The sequence below is a fragment of the Arachis ipaensis genome, chromosome B7, assembly GCF_059453495.1.
Source record: "Arachis ipaensis isolate K30076 ecotype BB chromosome B7, ASM5945349v1, whole genome shotgun sequence".
NCBI classification, from domain to species: domain Eukaryota; kingdom Viridiplantae; phylum Streptophyta; class Magnoliopsida; order Fabales; family Fabaceae; genus Arachis; species Arachis ipaensis.
Genome location: NC_142442.1, coordinates 88,590,539 through 88,609,655, shown reverse-complemented (window position 1 = coordinate 88,609,655; position 19,117 = coordinate 88,590,539). Strand labels below are relative to the sequence as shown.

Here is a 19,117-nt window from a genome sequence, read left to right as displayed (position 1 = left end):
ACGTACAATGAGAGCTTGGAGGGTGGAAGTAAGACCATTGAGACTTGAGTTGAGTGTGTTTTGGAGTTCTTTTTGTCCTTGGAGTATGGACCAGAGTGTGTCATCTTAATTTAGAGATGTGGAAGGGTATGTGATTTGTGGTGCTTGGGGTTGGTTGGGTTGAGGTAGTTGTCTATGAGGTGGTATGTAAGTTTGGTAGTTCCTTCTTTGGTTCGGTTGTTGGTTCGGAGGGTTTTGTGAGTATCGGTTTTGTGAGGTGTTGTTTTTCCATCTTTGGTTGCCTCCATTGTCCCTACCTCCATGTTGATAATTGTCCCGCCAACCTTGATTAGAGTTGTTACTCCCTTGGTTATAATTGCCTCCTTGTTGGGGGTACCCTTGGTTGTAATTGCTCCCTTGTGAATGGTATCCTTGATTGGCGCGTTCATAGTAGGAGTGATCATAAAAGTTGTCGGTAGCCGCTAGAGTGTTATCTTTTTGGAGACTTGGACATTCATCCGTGTAGTGGGAGTAGTATGAGCAAATGCCACATACTTTTTGGGGGACCAATTATTGGCTTTGTTGGTGATGAGGAGGTAGTGGTTGTTGTTGGGATGGATGTTGTTATTGATTCTTGGAGTTGCTTTAGAAGGCTTGTCATCTCACACAAGGTCTTAGTAAGGGTAGCAGTCTCACCACTAGAAGAAACTTCATTCACAGCCTTTGGACGGTTGACTCTCCGTCTAGCATGTTGAGCGGACTCGGCCAAGTCGGTAATGAGTTGCCATGCTTCCTCCGCCATCCTATACTTTGACAAAGAACCGTTGCTTGAAGCATCCAACAAATTCTTATCTTGCTCCCTCATGCCTTGGCACACATAGCTAAGCAATAATTGAGTGTTAATCATATGGTTGGGACATGAGTCAAGAAGTTTACAGAATCGCTCCCAATATTCATATAAAGTTTCCATCTCGCCTTGTACAATACATGAGATCTCCTTCCTTAGCTTGTCTGTCATTTCCACGGGCATGAACTTATCAAAGAGTTTTCTTCTAAGAAAGTCCCAATCGGACACAACATCACTAGGTAAGGTATAGAACCACTCCTTGGCTCTTCCCTCAAGAGAGAAATGGAAGGCAAACAACCATATGGCCACTTCATCGAATCCTTCCTGCCTAGTAGTCGAGCATTCACCATGAAAGTCCTTGAGGTGTCTAATTAGATCTTGTGCAGGAAGTCCATGGAACTTTGGTAAGAGATTGATGAGAGCAGTCTTGAGTTCAAAGTTTGCATTCAAGATGGGATAAAGCAGATGAAGGGGTTGGAGAACAAAATCTAGTACACCCGCTTCCTTGAGAGTAACTCTCCTTGGAGCAGACATGTAGTCAAAACCTAGATCAAAAGAAGAACTATTAGTAGTATCAACGGAAGAGTAATTAGTGCCTTCGTTGAATGACGATTCAGAATCCACCTCGGATGTAGTTGGTGAATTGGTAAAAACCTTTTCACCTTCCTCAAAGGTTAACCGCCTTCGAGCTTGCCTAATATGAAGTAAAGTTCTTTCAATTTCTGGATCCAATGGGGCTAAGCTCGGATTTGGTAGTGATCGCGTCATACAATGAAGGGGAAAAGAAGCTCATGACATCAATTAGTATCTAAGCAAAATCTAATCCTATGTAACAATCAAACAAACAATCAATCGAGAGACAAATACAAATATTCACATATTAACATATTCACACTAACCAATAGAATGGCACACATAAGCAATTCCCCGGCAACGACACTATTTTAATGAACCGAAATATTCTTATGCCGGTTAGGAACTAGCAATATATCCAATCGTGAGTATAGTCTAACCAACACGCAAATATCACATCAAACAATTCTAAAATCTATGACGGAGAGTGTTGATCCCGGGTCGTTCTCCCTAGGAATTGCCTTGGAATGCACATCATTGATTAGGAAAGCTTTTGTGGTTTTGAGAGTTGGTGCAAGAGTTCAAGCTAACAAAAGCAAACAACAATTAATTGAGATAAAGGCCTTGGCTAAGGGTAAGTATTGGAAGTTCCATCATTATAGTTTCCTTCAATTATGATAAGAATTGATTATTTCTTCACTTAGTTAACCCCCTAACAATGGAGAAAAGTCAAGTGAGAGTAACTAACTTGAGTCACAAGTCCTAGTCTCACCCTAGGGAAGTCTAGCTTTAGTGCACTCCAAGTCAATTAGCAACTTCTCAATTCATACTCTACAATTGATATCCACTATTCAAGTGTCTCCAATAACTCAACCCCTAAGCCAAGTAAGAGAAATCTACTCCATAGCTAGGGTTGTCATTATCACAAATAATTGGTAGGCAATCACAGAAGACATGATGTAATTGAGAGAAGAAAATTGAATTAAAGCTATCTAATCCAAACAATCATCAACAATCAAGCAATTGAATAAAATTACACAATTCATTAATCCAAAATAAAGGTAACAAAGTCAAACAAATATAGATCTAAGAGATTGAATCAAAAGAGCATCAATTAAGAGTAGAGGAAGAGTAGATCTATGAATTAGCAATGGATCTCACCAAGAAATCCAAGGAGAATTGCAATGGAGGAAGTGAAATTCTAAAGAGAAGTTGGAGTTTCTCTCTCTAAAAACAAAATGTAACTAACTCCCTAAAATATCTAGAATTATGACTAATTGTCCTAACACTCCTAATCCTTGGTCTTCTTAAGCTTTTCCCTCCAAAATTCTGCTCCAAAACAGGGCCTGGGATTCCCTGAAATTGCTGGACACGTTTTTCTTTTAAAAAATCATGTGCGCTCATCAGCACGTATGCACACTGTACGCGTACGCGCCCTTAGGGTCTTTCGCGATCTGCGCACAGGCGTACGGTGCGCGCGAGCGTCATAGGAAATATGGCCCAGCCATATAAGCGAGCTGGCTCCTCTCTCGGCTCCACTGCGCTGGCTCTGGGTGTACGCATCCACGCGTACGCGCAAGGTGCGCATGCACGTGCATGTCCAAACTTCAAATCTTTAATTTATTCCATGCTCCTTCCATTCATGCATGCTTCCTTCACTCCTCTTAGCCATTTTTTACCTGTAACTTCTAAAACCACTTGACAAACGGATTAAGGCATCGAATGGTAATAGAGGAGGATTACAATATATCAATTTGATGCAAAAGAAGCATATTTTTATCTATGAGGAAAAATGGAGAAAGGAACACAAAATCACATAGTTTTATATGAATAAGTGTGGAAGATCATTGATAAAACTCTTAAATCTATACATGATAAACCCTAAAAATGGTCTTCCAAGAGGAAGACCTCTAGCTCTTTGTGTTCCTTCATCTTCTCACCATGATAAAGCTTTAGGAGATGTCCATTGACCTTGATGAAATTGAAACTTGAAGGATGACTCAGGTGGAAGACTCCATATGGCTCTACCTTCTCTACTCTATAGGGTCCTTCCCATCTTGATCTCAGCTTGCCTGGCATGAGTCTTAGCCTAGAGTTGTGAAGGAGAACCAGATCTCCGGGTCTAAACTCTCTTCTCTGGATTTGCTTGTCATGCACAGCCTTAACCTTCTCTTTGTATAATCTGGAGTTGTCATAAGCTTCGAGTCAAAGGGTCTCCAGTTCTGCTAGTTGTAGCTTACTTTCAGCGTCAGCTTTCTCAAATCCCATGTTGCACTCCCTCATAGCCCAGAAAACCTTGTGTTCCACCTCTACTGGAAGGTCGCAAACCTTTCTGTACACTAAGTGGAAGGGGCTCATCCCAATGGGTGTCTTATACGCTGTCCGATACGCCCAGAGCGCATCAACAAGTCTGGTACTCCAGTCTTTCCTATTAGGCTTTACTATCTTCTCCAGAATGCACTTTATTTCTCTGTTAGACACCTTTGCTTGCCCATTGGTCTGGGGATGGTAAGCTGTTGCCACTTTGTGAACAATCCCATGCTTCTTTAGTAGTCCTGCTAGTCTCCTGTTACAAAAGTGAGTGCCTTGATCACTCACGATTGCTCATGGTGATCCAAAGCGACAGATAATATGATTTCTAACAAAGGAGACAACAGTGTTAGCATCATCAGTGCGGGTAGGAATTGCTTCCACCCATTTAGAAACATAATCTACAGCTAACAGTATATATAAGAAACCACCAGAGTTTGGGAATAGACCCATGAATGGGCCAAAAGGTAGCAGTATCCTTAAAAAGAGTGGGCCACTAGAATCCACAGTCTAAGATTTTTCTAGCTGTTCTTTGAGGGCCAAAATGTCCTCCACTCTCAGAAGAGTGGCAGGCCTCTAAAATGGACTGGAATTCTGATTGGGGCACACACCTTCTAATTATTTGGTCAGCACCATACCTCCATAAATATGGGTCATCCGATATATAATATTTGGACTCGCTTTTCAGCTTGTCTCTCTGATGCTTAGTAAAATTAGGAGGGAAACACTACAAGAAAACACGTCTATTGCCACACTTTTTGAGCTACCGCCATGTTTTTGAATGGGTGACCTATGAAAGGGTGGCGGTTGCTCTATCGCCACGCTTTTTCAGTCTATCGCCACGCTTTTTTCTTGCCACGCTTTTTTACAAATTGCCACTTTTAAAAGCGTGGCTATAGGTGGGAGATATGGCCACGCTTTAAAGCGTGGCGACAGGGAGAGATATGGCCACGCTTTAAAGCGTGGCAATAGGGAGAGATACGACCACGCTTTTAAAATGTGGCAATAGAGAGAGATACGACCACGCTTTTAAAGCGTGGCGATAGAGAGAGAAATACGGCCACGCTTTTAAAGCGTGGCGATAGCCTTATCAAATTAAAAAAAAAAATCCTTTTTTGACTTTTCCTTTATCACTACACAATATAAATTTTCAGTCCTTTTTTATTACCAAACCATTATGCAATTTTTATTACAAGACAAATCAAATAGTAATTACTGACATATATAATTATTGTTATAATTGTTTTATACATTAATACTCAAATACAAAATAGATCTTGGGTTCAAAACTCTAATTTCTCAACAAGCTTTTCAACTTGAGCAAAAAATACAATGCTATCTAATACTTCCATATCCATCATTCGGTGTATAGCCTTCCAACAATTCTTTAATATCTTCAAGCATTCTTCATCAGTTACTCTAGAGAAAATTCACAGAACATAGGCCAGTTACTAACCTCACTTGTGTCCTCATTTTCTGGACCAAAACTCAAATAAACATCCATCATAAATCAGAACTTCTTGTCACACAACCAGAACAACACAATCCACTATGGTTATGGTATGATTTTACCCACCGGCATCTGGAGTTTCAGGAACAGATGCCTTAACTTGTGAATTCGTACAACATGGAAAGAATCTGGAATACTGAATCCCCATTCTGATATGCACAAGTCAAACTTGAATTAACAAAAGCTTCTTCCACTTTCAATAATGCGCCTTTTTCCAAATGTGTCAAAAAATGGCAAGTCCCGTTCACTCCACCAGAAGTCTTACAAAACCTTATTCGCTGCCTCGAGATATTTCAATCATGGTCTTTAACTTGGTTTTCCTAATCTCATGGCCATCTGGTATTGCAGGATAGCACACACTCTGCATATATCAGCAATTCAATTTGACTAAACACTCAATATACATTGAACAATTCCAAAACCCTCGCCCATCAAAGAAAGAAAAAGTTAACCAAAACTCGGAACACACACATGGCAAAACTGAAACAAAGTTCACAAAAAATAGAATAAAATAAACGGAGGTTCTGGAGTAAAAAAAATTCACCTGATCTGCCAAGGAATTCTCCAGCAACTGAGCCTTTTGAAGACTCATATTATCAGTAGCAGCAGCAACATAGAATCTGGGATTGAACTTATCTTTCTGTAACACTACCAATAGAGGTCTTGATTGAAAACTTTCTCAGCCTATAAGGACATGAAATAAAAGGCATAAACATCAGCCAACAGTAACACTTTCAGTGACAATTAAAATGGGAGAACATTTCATATGATTCAGAGGATTTCAATCAAGCAACTGGAAAAAGTAATGCAGATCTAATACTATACAAGATAAATCACCATAAGACAGTAAGAGAAAATAATAAAAATGAATCTATGTTCTGACTTCTGTTAATATTATAATGTGCTAAGGTTGAAGATGAATCTAAACGACTAAACTAATCTTCTAATTGTTCTCATTTTGCTTGTTAATATCATGGAAATCTACTTGCATGAACTCAGGTCAGTCATACCATAGTGTATTATTGATTATTCCACTGAGATATGAAATGAAATTACCTCTGAACAAATTCTGCCAAAAGTGGAAATAGTCTCAATAGGGTACAACCCACACAAGGTCTCAGCACCCAGAAGTATTGCATCACTACCTGTATGTTTGTTTAAAAATTCAACAAATATGAACCCAATAAGTAGTTATAACTGAAAATAGAAACCAAAAATCATTCAGAAGAATACAGTTACAGCTTCAAGCGCACGAAAAATGGGATCAGTAAATTCAATAAAAAAATGGCTTAATCATTACATGTGGCATCATACAGCTGGTAACTTACCATCCAAAACAGCATTGGCAACATCAGTGGCTTCAGCACGAGTGGGTCTTAAGTTGTCAGTCATACTATCCACAACACGTGTAAGTACAGCAGGTTTTTCAGCCATATTACACTTGTATAGGGCAGATTTTTGAAATAAAAGCACCTACAAAAGCAAATCAAAATTAATTAATATTGACTTTCCATTCACAAAGCAAATATAATTATACATTTACAATAAGAAGCATGGCAGAGGCAACAATCATAAATGTGGTTCAGTTCAAAGAAAATTTGTAAAATTAGATGTACTATTTTAAACCTTTTTTAAACATATGGAAGCATCCATTTGTTTTAATTTATTCAAATATCAAATGCATTATCCACATGACCACAAACATAGCTATTTACACCCACAACATGAGTCATTCAAACAACAAAATGAATTTCAAAGGCAAAACTAACCTTCTCTGGTGGAAGATCAATGCCCAAATTACCACGAGATTGGATAATACCATCAGCTTCTCATAGAATCTCATTAAAATGGGTCAGGCCCTAATTTCAACATAGACATAAGATTGAATCAGCATAGTCAATAAGATTATATCTTAAAAGAGAAAAGTTAACACTATGAAGACATCAAAATCACCTCAACATTTCAATCTTAGCAAAAATTTGGGTCTGGTTGAGATCACCCCATTTGGAAGGAATTCACGGGCCTGAATTACAACATAAAAAAGTATGTTATAAGGAAAAGCACAACAAAGGATTCTATAAGTGAAAACGTTCTTCGGCTGGATTTTTTCTCAAAGACCTGAAAGAAGGTACAACATAATTAAAAGAGTGGGGAAAAAAGTAGAGAAGAAAACAAATACAAAGAAAAATCAGAACCAGATGAAAACTCTACTGCAAAAGCCATAGGGTTTTACAATTCCACAATCCACATACCATTTTGAATTTGTCCATAGTTCCTGAAAGAACTCCTTTTGAAGAATCCATGTCATTCCCTTAAACAAATACCAACATTTTATCAAAGAAGAACAAAAAAGTAGCAGTGCAAATGGTAAATATTTTTTATAGTTATATGCAAACCATGTGGTCTAACATCCGGTTATGACTATCCACCTCCTCGTGTATATCACTTGAGATCTGTTACAATCACATCAACAACACGTTAACACATCAAAATAATAAGAAGGTTATCAACAGTTGAAAAGAAATAAATGAGGAAATGATCATAATTCACAGCGTTCTTCAAGTATAATATACAGGAAGAACAAACTTAGGTCTAGATTATTTTACAAGAAAAATTAAACTTACTCTTTTCAACAAACTGACTCTATCTTGCAATCCACCCATTGCTCGTTCGTTATCTTTTTCATCAATTTCATTATAGGAGGAGTAAATTGATGATGCTCGGATGCCTCCCTCCTCAATGCCGTCAAACAGAGCAACTTTGCTGTTCCGGGCATCTCTGAAATAGGGAAAAGGTTTATAACAAAATAGTAAGAGGCAAAAGTTAGATAATAAACAAAAGCAAGGTGATTTCCTTTGCATAAACCATACATTGAAACAGTTTTACAGTCTTTCCATCAGACATCTCCATGATTTCATAAAATGTTCAAGATAAGCAAATTATCTATGAGGAACAAAAAATTTGTTTCAGTATTTCTACCGTCACCTGTGAATGCTTGCGTATTTCAAAATAACAAACTTGTAAGTTAAAATAACCCTTCACAAGTTATCAAAATCCCAAAAGAACTAATCAAAGGGGGGAAAACGAAATACTAGTCCAGCATAACCCAATTTCCACCAGAAAAGTTACCCTTCAATTTCTTTTGTATCTGCCATTTTAGAAGTTCTTTTTCATGTTTAAAATTACCTGTCACATTTAAATATCAAGAAAATATTAATTATTTTTGACCAATTATATCTTTAAACTAATTATGCTGAACAATAGAGTGGAAAACATAAATAAGTGGTAATTCAGTATAACTAAATAAGGATAGTTTCATAAAATTAGCTTACTAGATACTAGTATCAAGATTATTCATAAAACCAACCCGAAATATGGTTAAAGCATTTCATCCAACATGTTGAGTGCGGTAAACTTGAAACGAAATAAGAGAATTCAAAGCTTAGTATCAATGTGATAGAGAAGAGAACATAATATTGTATACATTAATTCAGTCTATGAAAAAGATCCAAACCACTGCCAAATTAAATAGTTACTTATTGTAATAGAAATAAGAAGTTGCAGAGTTTCAAGCAGAGTATTGGTGTTGTGTGAGTGTATTGTCTGGTGGTGTGTTTAGAGAACTCACGGCGGCGACAAAAGAGAGCAGTTCGACGGCTAGGTGGAGCGCACGGGTTGGTTGTAGAGTTTGAAGCAGGGCAACGTGGCTTCCAGACGAACGCGAATGCGAACGGTGAACGGCGAGTGAACGCGAATGGTGAACGCCGAGCAAACTTGAACGGCGAAGAACACAAACGAAGACGACGGCTGAACGAAGACACGAACGTTAACGGCAACCAACGGCGGCAAAAGCGCAGCTGAGCAGACAAAGACGACGGATGCCGAGCTCGAGAAAGCAGCTGTGATCGGTGACAGCGAACGGGGGTTGAAGACTTGGAGCACGAGGGAAGCAAGATAGACAGACGGACGGCAGCAGTATGCCACTCCTTGCGGCGGCGGTGGTGTAGGCTTACAGTGCTAGGGTTTTTTGGCTGAGTTTCTGTGAATGAAAGAAACGGAGGGAGAAAGGGAGAAAGAAACGAAGGAGCTTTAGAACCAAGAGTGAAGGGTTTCGAGTGACGAAGGCTAAGGGCGAAGGGCGAAGGGTTCACGGCGAAGTGCGAAAGGTGAAGGGTGAAGGGCTAAGGCTAATGGGAGGCGCTCTTCAGGCTTAGGGTTTCGAGTGATTAGGGTTAGTGTCTTTGGGTTGGGGACCGGGTTGGTGCCAGGTTGGGAGCTGGGTCAGGGGCCGGGTTAGGGTCAATGGGTTGGAGACCCTCTCGCCACGCTTTTAAAACGTCATTGTTTTGCTCTACGGCCACGCTTTTGAAGCGTGGCAGAAAAGAACCTTTTGGCCATGCTTTTAAAGCGTGCCAAAAGCGTATTAGGATATGGCCACGCTTTGTAAGCGTGGCCGTAATGAAACCCTATCGCCACGCTTTCAAAACGTCCTTGTTTCTCTCTATGGCCACGCTTTTGAAGCGTGGCAAAAAAAAGCGTGGCCGTTTCTCTAACCAATTGCCACCCATACAAAAGCGTGGCCGTTGATACTTTTCGCCACGCTTTTGAAGCGTGGCGATAAAAAAAGTGGCCAAATCTCTAATTTATTGCCACCCTCATAAAAGCGTGGCCATTGACCACTTTTGGCCACGCTTTTGAAGCGTGGCAACAAAAAAGCGTGGCCATAGGCCGTTTTTCTTGTAGTGAAATTATGGCTAACTAGATAATTAGCTACAGGTGCATACCAAGGAATTACTTCAGATACTGCATGCAAGCTATCAAATGGAAAAGCATCATTGATAAGAGTGGAGTCATCCTTGATGTGCTCAAAGCGACTCAAGTGGTCTGCCACTAAATTCTGGGAACCACTCCTATCCTTAATTTCAAAATCAAACTCTTGCAGCAACAGTATCCAACGTATCAACCTTGGTTTGGACTCTTTTTTAGCTAATAAATATTTTAGAGCTGCATGGTCCGAGTACACTACCACCTTAGTACCAAGTAAATAGGCTCAGAATTTATCCAGAGTAAAAATAATAGCCAGAAGCTCTTTTTCAATGGTAGTGTAATTAGACTGAGCAGCGTCTAGGGTCTTAGAAGCATAAGCAATTACGAAAGGATCCTTACCCTCACGCTGAGCCAGCGCCGCTCCTACTGCATGGTTGGAGGCATCACACATAATCTTAAATGGCTGGCTCCAGTCTGGTCTTCTCACAATCGGAGCTTGAGTTAAGGCGATCTTCAGCTGATCAAATACATTCATGCAGTCCTTACTCAGCTCGAACTCAACATCTTTCTGCAGCAGTCTGGATAAAGGCAATGCTACCTTACTGAAGTCCTTGATAAATCTCCTGTAGAAACCTGCATGGCCAAGGAACGAACGAACTTCCCTCACGGAGAAGGGGTAAGATAAACTAGAAATGACATCTACCTTTACTAGATCTACAGAAATACCAGTATTAGAAAAAACATGTCCTAGTATAATACCTTGTCTTACCATAAAGTGACATTTTTCAAAATTTAAAACAAGGTTTGAACTAACACACCTGTCTAATACTCTAGCTAAACTATCCAAGCAAAGGCTGAATGAATCACCATATACGCTAAAATCATCCATGAAAACTTCCATACAGTTCTCAATAAGATTTGAGAAGATACTCATCATACATCTTTGGAAAGTAGCCGGGGCATTACATAAGCCAAAAGGCATCCTTTTGTATGCATACATTCCAAAGGGACATGTAAAAGTAGTCTTCTCCGGATCTTTAGGAGCTATATGAATTTGAAAATAGCCTGTATAACCATCTAAAAAGCAGTAATGTGATTTACCTGACAGGCGATCAAACATCTGATCAATAAATGGCAAGGGGTAATGATCTTTGCGAGTAGCTTGGTTGAGACGCCTGTAATCAATGCAAACTCTCCATGAATTCTGCACTCTAGTTGTCAGGAGCTCTCCATGCTCATTCTTTACTATTGTGACTCCAAATTTCTTGGGTACCACTTGTACTGGACTGACCCATTCACTATCTGAGATGGGGTAGATGATATCTGCTTCAAGTAGCATGATCACTTCTTTCTTGACAACTTCAAAGATGGTGGGGTTCAGTCTCCTTTGAAGTTGATGGACAGGCCTTGCTCCCTCTTCTAAAAATATCCTATGCTCACAAACTTGAGGGCTGATGCCTACTATATCTGCTAAGCTACACCCAATTGCTTTCTTGTGTCTTTTTAGCACACTGAGTAGCTACTCCTCCCGTTGGGAAGTGAGTTCCCTTGCAAAGATAACTGGGTGCTTCTGATGATCCTCAAGGTAAGCGTACTTGAGGTGAGGTAGAAGGGGCTTTAATTCTAATTTCTGCTTATGGCTAGGCACTTGATCATCTAGAGCTAGTGATGGTTGTAACGTGTCTTCGTCTTGTCCAGGGGGCGTCACCACACTTACATCTTGTTCCATGTGCCTCTCTTCTACTTCTTCCTGGTGAAATGGAGCTACCGTCTCATCAATGATGTCGCACTGGAAGATAGAATGATCTTCAGGAGGATGCTTCATAGCTTCATCTAGATTGAAGCTCACTGCTCTGCCATCTATCTCAAAAGAGTAAGTTCCTGAGAAAGCATCCTGCTTGAATTTTGAAGTCTTCATGAATGGCCTTCCAAGCAGGATAGATGATGGTCTTCCTGAGTCATTAGGGGGGATCTCCAAAATATAGAAGTCAATAGGAAATGTGAGCCCCCTTAATGCTCACCAGCACGTCCTCAGCAATTCCAACCACAGAGATAATGCTTTTATCTACTAAAACAAAACGAGCTGCCAACCTTTTTAAGGGAGGGAGCCTCAAAGCATCATATACAGACAATGGAATTATACTAACACACGCTCCTAAATCACACATACAGTCAGGAAATTTCACACCATCTATAGTAATAGTAACCATGCATGGACCTGGGTCACTATATTTTTCAGGTATATCACCCACTAAAGCAGAAATGGAACTACCTAGAGGAATAGTTTCTAAATTTTGTAATTTATCTTTATGCATGCACAAATTCTTTAGAAACTTAGCATATTTAGGTACCTGCTGAATGGCATCAAAAAGTGGAATGGTTACCTCAATCTTTTTGAATATCTCTACCATTTTAGGGTCTAGTTCCATCTGCTTTCTGGACTTCCTAGCAAAGTGTGTGATGAGTGGATAATTTATACCCTTTTTGGCATTGTTTTTATAAAGTTTTTAGTATGTTTTAGTTACTTTTCATTATATTTTATTAGTTTTTATGCAAAAATCACATTTCTGGACTTTACTATGAGTTTGTGTATTTTTCTTTAATTTAAGATATTTTCTGGCTGAAATTGAGGGACCTGAGCAAAAATCTGATTCAGAGGCTGAAAAAGGACTGCAGATACTGTTGGATTCTGACCCTCCTGCACTCAAAGTGGATTTTCTGGAGCTACAGAAGCCCAATTGGTGCTATCTGAATTGAGTTGGAAAGTAGACATCTTGGAATTTCCAGCAATATATAATAGTCCATACTTTGTCCGATATTTGATGGCCCAAACTGACATTTAAACGCCAACTCAAACTGGAGTTAAATGCCCAAACTGGCATCCAAGCTGGCGTTTAACTCTAAAAATGGCCGATGCACGTGTAAAGCTCAATTCTCAGCCCAAGCACACACCAAGTGGGCCCCGGAAGTGGATTCTGCACTATCTGCACTTAGTTACTTATTTTATGTAATCCTTAGTAACTAGTTTATTATAAATAGCACTTTTTACTATTGTATTCGGAAGTTTTGGAAACCCTCTTTTCACTTTTATTTTCACATTATGAGGCTGGCCATTCGGCTATGCCTAGACCTTTTTCTCTTATGTATTTTCTATGGTGGAGTTTCTACACCTCATAGATTAAGGTGCGGAGCTCTGCTGTTCTTCATGAATTAATGCAAGTACTATTGTTTCTCTTTCAATTCACGCTTACTTCTTCTCCAAGATATAAACTTGTAATTAATTTAGTTAAGTAAGAATGAAGGGGTGACCCGTGACAATCACCCACTATCTTTGTTACTCGCTTAGCCAAGATCCGCGTGCCTGACAACCACAAGTGGTCTACATAATGTTCAACGTTGTCATTGGAAGACAGCTGGAGTATACTCTTGGGTCTTTAATCCACGGACCGAGTCCGTGAGATTAGAACCTTCGTGGTATAGGCTAGAACCAATTGGCAGCATTTTCGAGATCCGGAAAGACTAAACCTTGTCTGTGGTATCCCGAGTAGGATCTGGAAGGGATGACTGTGACGAGCTTCAAACTCGCAAATGTTGGGTGTAGTGACAGTGTGTGATAAACCCCATTTGTAGGGTTTATCTTGTATTGAATTTAGAGGACTTTATAAGCTTTTACCCACATTTATTCAATGAAATAGCATGGTTTTATAACTTCACCTTTAATTGTGCTTAAGAGTGAACACATGCTTTTTAGGACTTAGAATAGCTAAATTTAATTCACCTTGATTCCATTAGATGCCTTGATATGTTTGTTAAGTGATTTCAGGTTTAGGAGGCAAAGATTGGATGCAGGGAATGAAGGAAAATCATGTAAAAATGGAGAACTCATGAAGAAATGAGGAATCGCAAAAGCTGTCAAGCCGACCTCTTCACACTTAATCGATCATAACTTGAGCTACAAAGGTCCAAATGATGCGGTTCTAGATGCGTTGGAAAGCTAACATCTGGAGCTTCGAAGTGATATAAGATTTGCCATAGTTGCATCATGTTTAGGGGGCGCACACGCGCCGATTCGCACGTGATTCATTAAAAGCAAATTAGTGGCTAGCGAATTCTAAACCTTGTGGGCCCAATCCATCTCATTTCTAATGCTATTTAACCCAAGGATTGAAGAGGGATGAGACATCTAGTGATTAGTTGAGTTTTATTGTAGTTTTCACATGCTTTTAGTTAGTTTCTAGAGAGAGAAGCTCTCTCTTCTCTCTAGAATTAGGAGTAGGTTAGATCTAGATTAGTAACTCTTAGATCTAGGTTAATTTCATGTTTTGATTTACTTTTTCTTTTGTAATTCTTCTTCTTCTACATCTCTTCTCTCTAGTTTAGTATTTAATTCTTGTAATTCTCTACTTTTATGTTGATGCACTTTTGTTCTTCTATTTCTCTTTGATGCACTTTTGTTCTTCTATTTCTCTTTAATGCAATTTATGTTTTCATGTTCCTTTATTGTTGATTTGATTTGTTGTTGTTTAATTCCTTGCAATTGAGTAGTGTAGATTTACTTTCCTTGCTATTTTACTATGTTTTCCTTTTATGCCTTCCAAGTGTTTGATAAAATGCATGGTTGGATTTTAGAGTAGATTTTAATGCTCTTGGCTTGGGAAGGTAACTTAGGAACTCTTGAGTTGCTAATGTCCAAGTGATTGACGATTGGGAGCCATTAACTCTAGATCTCACTAATTGAATTGGTGGAGAACTAGGACTTATGGACTTGGATTGACATAGCTCATTTGACTTTCCTTTACTACTAGTTAGAGGTTGACTTAGTGGGGTTCATCCTTGCCAATTCTCATGATGTGGTTAGTGATTAGGATAGAGATCCTTGACCACCAAACTTTGCCAAGACCTCTTTAGTTGTTAGTTTATTTTCATTTCCATTTACTTTTCATGCCTCTTATCAAAAACCCCAAAACATATCTCATAACCAATAACAAGACACTTCATTGTAATTCCTACGGAGAACGACCCGAGGTTTAATACTTCGGTTTATAAATTTAGGGGTTTGTTACTTGTGACAAACAAATTTTTGTATGAAAGGATTGGTGTTGGTTTAGAAACTATATTACAACGAGATTTCATTTGCGAATTTTAAACCGTCAAAAGTCCAATCATCAGTGTGCAAAAGGATACAGAGATCCTATTCCGACACAACCGACAGATGATTAGCCGTGCGGTAGCTGTACCTAGTATTTTTCATCCGAGACGAGAAATCCGACAGTTGATTAGCCGTGCAGAAATCGTACTTAGACCATTTTTACTGAGAGGATCATACAGCTTTCCATGGAAGGGAGCACGCATGATTGGAAGAAGACAGTAGGAAAGTAGAGGTTCAGAAGCAACAAAGCATCTCCAAATGCTTATCTAAAATTCCCACCAATGAATTACATAAGTATCTTATTTTAATTTATGTTTTATTTATCTTTTAATTATCAAAACTCATAACCAATTGAATCCGCCTGACTAAGATTTGCAAGATGACCATAGCTTGCTTCAAGCCGACAATCTCCGTGGGATCGACTCTTACTCACGTAAGGTATTACTTGGACGACCCAGTGCACTTGCTGGTTAGTTGCCAGGGATTGTTCGAGTTTGAACAACTGACAGTTCATCTTGTTGCTTAGATTGGGTAATTTTATTTTATGTTTATGCTTTTTATTTTTATTTTCAAAAAAAAATGTGTTTTCAAAAAAAATCATTCAAAAATTTTTAAGAATGAATTCTAGAGCTTCATAAGATATGTTGAAGCCTGGCTGGCTATTAAGCCATGTCTAATCTTTTGGACTAAGGTTTCCACTTTGCATTGTAAAAAGGACATGTCTGTATTTGTTATGCTAAAGCTTGGCTGGTCATTTGGCCATGTCTAATTCTTTTGGACCAAAGCTTTAGACTAACATTGCATGAATCCTGGAATTCTTATTAAAAATTTTGAATTTCTTTATTTTCTTTTTCCAAAATAATTTTTTGAAAAATATACAAAAAAAATAATAAAATCATAAAACAAAAAAAATTTTGTGTTTCTTGTTTGAGTCTTGTGTCAAACTTTGAGTTTGGTGTCAATTGCATTTTTTTTTAATTTTCTTAAAATTTTCGAAAATTCATACATTATTTTCTTCTTTGATCTTCATGTTGTTCTTGATGATTTTCCTTGTTTGATCTTTGCATTTTCTTGTTTTATGTATTTTCTTATTTTTCATATGTATTTTAGAATTATTAGTGTCTAAAGTTTAAAAATTTTTATGTTTGGTGTCTTGCATGTCTTTCTTTTCTTAAAAATTTTCAAAAAAAATATATTCTTAATGTTCATCATGATCTTCAAAGTGTTCTTGGTGTTCATCTTGACATTCAAAGTGGTCTTGCATGCATTATTTGTTTTGATCTTAAATTTTTATATTTTGTTTCATTTTGTTGTTTCTCTCTTTCTTCATTAATTCAAAAAAATCAAAAGTAATATCTTTTCCTTATTCTTCTCATAATTTTCGAAATTTTGAGTTGACTTGGTCAAAAATTTTTAAAATTTAGTTGTTTCTTGTTAGTCAAGTCAAAATTTCAATTTAAAAACTTTATCTTTTCAAATCATTTTCAAAAATTAAATCTTTTTCACTTTTCTTCTTAATATTTTCGAATTTCTTAAATAGATTTTCAAAATATTTTTCTTATTTTTATTTCATATTTTTGAAAAGTTTACTAACAATTAATGTTTTGATTCAAAAAAAAATTTCAAGTTTGTTACTTTCCTATTAAGAAAGGTTCAATTTTTAAATTCTAGAATCATATCTTTTAGTTTCTTGTAAGTCAAGTTATTAACTTTAATTTTAAAATCAAATCCTTTTAATTTCTTTTTCAAATTATTTTTTAAAATAAATTTCAATCATATCTTTTTAAAATTTTAATTTCAAAATCTTCTTCTAACTTCTTATCTTTTCAAAATTTATTTTCAAATCTTTTTCAATTAACCACTTGACTTGTTTGTTTTAATTTTAAAAAAGTGTACTATTTCTTATCTTTTTTAAAACCACCTAACTACTTTTCTCTCTCATTAATTTCGAAAACTAACTAACAAAATTTTCAAAAATCTTTTTAATTAATTAATTTATTTAGTTTTCAATTTGCTTTTATTTCTTTTCTTAAATTTTGAATTCTAACTTATAATTAAAATAAAAACAAAAATATTTTTCTTTTCTTTTAAATAATATTTGAATACTCTCTCTCCCTCTCTCATCTCTTTCTATTTATTTTGTTTATTCACTAACACTTCTCTTCTACTCATCTAATAATTCGAACCCTCTCTCTCTCTGTGTGTTCGAATTTCTTCTTCTTCTTCCTTCTTCATTCTATTCTTCTTTTCCTCTGACACATAAAGAAATCTTTATACTGTGACATAAAGGATTCCTCTTCTTTTTTTGTTCTCTTCTTTTTTATATGAGCAGGAACAAGAATAAGAACATTCTTATTAAAGCTGATCCTGAACCTGAAAGGACTCTGAAGAGGAAGCTAAGAGAAGCTAAAGCACAACACTCCGGAGAGGACCTTACTGGAAATTTTGAAAAAGAAGCAGAGATGGCAGCCGAACCCAACAACAATGCTAGAGATGCAACGAAGATGCTTGGTAACTTTACTGCACCAACTTCCGACTTCTATGGAAGAAGCAACTCAATTCCTGCAATTGGAGCAAATAACTTTGAGCTTAAGCCTCAATTAGTTTCTCTAATGCAGCAGAATTGCAAGTTTCATGGACTTCCATTGGAAGATCCTCATCAGTTCTTAGCTGAATTCTTGCAAATCTGTGACACTGTTAAGACCAATGGGGTTTATCCCAAGGTCTACAGACTTATGCTTTTCCCCTTTGCTGTAAGAGACAGAGCTAGGATATGGTTGGACTCACAACCTAAAGAAAGCCTGAACTATTGGGAAAATTTGGTCAATACTTTCTTGGCCAAATTCTTTCCACGTCAAAAGATGAGCAAGCTTAGAGTGGAAGTCCAAACCTTCAGATAGAAGGAAGATGAATCCCTCTATGAAGCTTGGGAAAGATACAAGCAATTGATCAGAAGGTGTCCTTCTGACATGCTTTCAGAATGGAGCATCTTATGTATCTTCTATGATGGTCTGTCTGAATTGTCCAAGATGTCATTGGACCACTCTGCTGGTGGATCTTTTCATTAAAATGATTGCAAATAACTAGTTCATGTACACTTCTGAAAGAAATTCTGTGAATAATGGGATGAATCAGAAGAAAGGAGTTCTTGAGATTGATACTCTAAATGCCATATTGGCTCAGAACAAAATATTGACTCAGCAGGTCAATATGATTTCTCAGAATCTGACTGGAATGCAAGCTACATCCGGCAGTACTAAAGAAGCTTCCTCTGAAGAAGAAGCTTATGACCCTGAGAATCCTGCAATGGAAGAGGTGAATTACATGGGAGAATCCTATGGAAACACCTATAATCCTTTATGGATGAATCATCCCAATTTCTCATGGAAGGATCAGCAGAAGCCTAATCAAGGCTTCAATAATAATAATGGTGGAAGAAATAAATTTGGCAATAGCAAGCCTTTTCCATCATCTTCTCAGCAACAGACAGAGAATTCTAAGCAGAGCCTCTCTGACTTAGCAACCATAGTCTCTGATCTATCTAAGACCACTCTCAGTTTCATGACTGAAACAAGGTCCTCCATCAGAAATTTGGAGGCACAAGTGAGTCAGCTGAGTAAAAGAGTTACTAAAATCCCTCCTAGTACTCTCCCAAGCAATACAGAAGAGAATCCAAAGAGAGAGTGCAAGGCCATCAATATATCCAAAGTGGCCGAACCTATAGAGGAGGAAGAGGCAGTGATTTCCAGTGAGAAAGACCTCAATGGAGGTCCATTGACCACTAAGGAGTCCCCTAGTGAGGAACCAAAGGAATCTGAGGCTCAATAAGAGACCATAGAGATTCCACTGAACTTACTGCTATAGTTCATGAGCTCTGATGAAGATTCTTCCTCTGATGAGGATGAAGATATTATTGAAGAGCAAGTAGCTTGGTATCTAGGAGCAGTGATGAAACTAAATGCCTTGGTTCAACAGAAATTAC

The 19,117-nt window shown here is 37.8% G+C and overlaps 1 protein-coding gene and 1 pseudogene across 2 annotated transcripts; both read right to left on the bottom strand.

Annotated features, from left to right (window-relative positions):
* Nucleotides 1-5,867: 5,867 nt before the first annotated feature.
* Nucleotides 5,868-7,223, bottom strand: LOC107607366 (pyruvate kinase 1, cytosolic-like; annotated as a pseudogene).
* Nucleotides 7,224-7,247: 24 nt separating this feature from the next.
* Nucleotides 7,248-14,817, bottom strand: LOC110264251 (bet1-like SNARE 1-1). Of its 2 annotated transcripts, none has more exons than XM_088493866.1 (5): nt 14,804-14,817; nt 7,844-7,997; nt 7,616-7,672; nt 7,472-7,531; nt 7,248-7,337 (listed from the first exon to the last, which is right to left on the bottom strand). In XM_088493866.1, the coding sequence occupies exons 1-5, from the start codon at nt 14,815-14,817 to the stop codon at nt 7,248-7,250; spliced, it is 375 nt and encodes a 124-aa protein (XP_088349992.1). The 2 variants fall into 2 exon arrangements, with proteins under 2 accessions (XP_088349992.1, XP_088349993.1); XM_088493867.1 differs by lacking the exon at nt 14,804-14,817 and adding an exon at nt 8,349-8,374 and having other exon boundaries at nt 7,472-7,533; nt 7,651-7,672.
* Between the last annotated feature and the right edge of the window lie 4,300 nt (nt 14,818-19,117).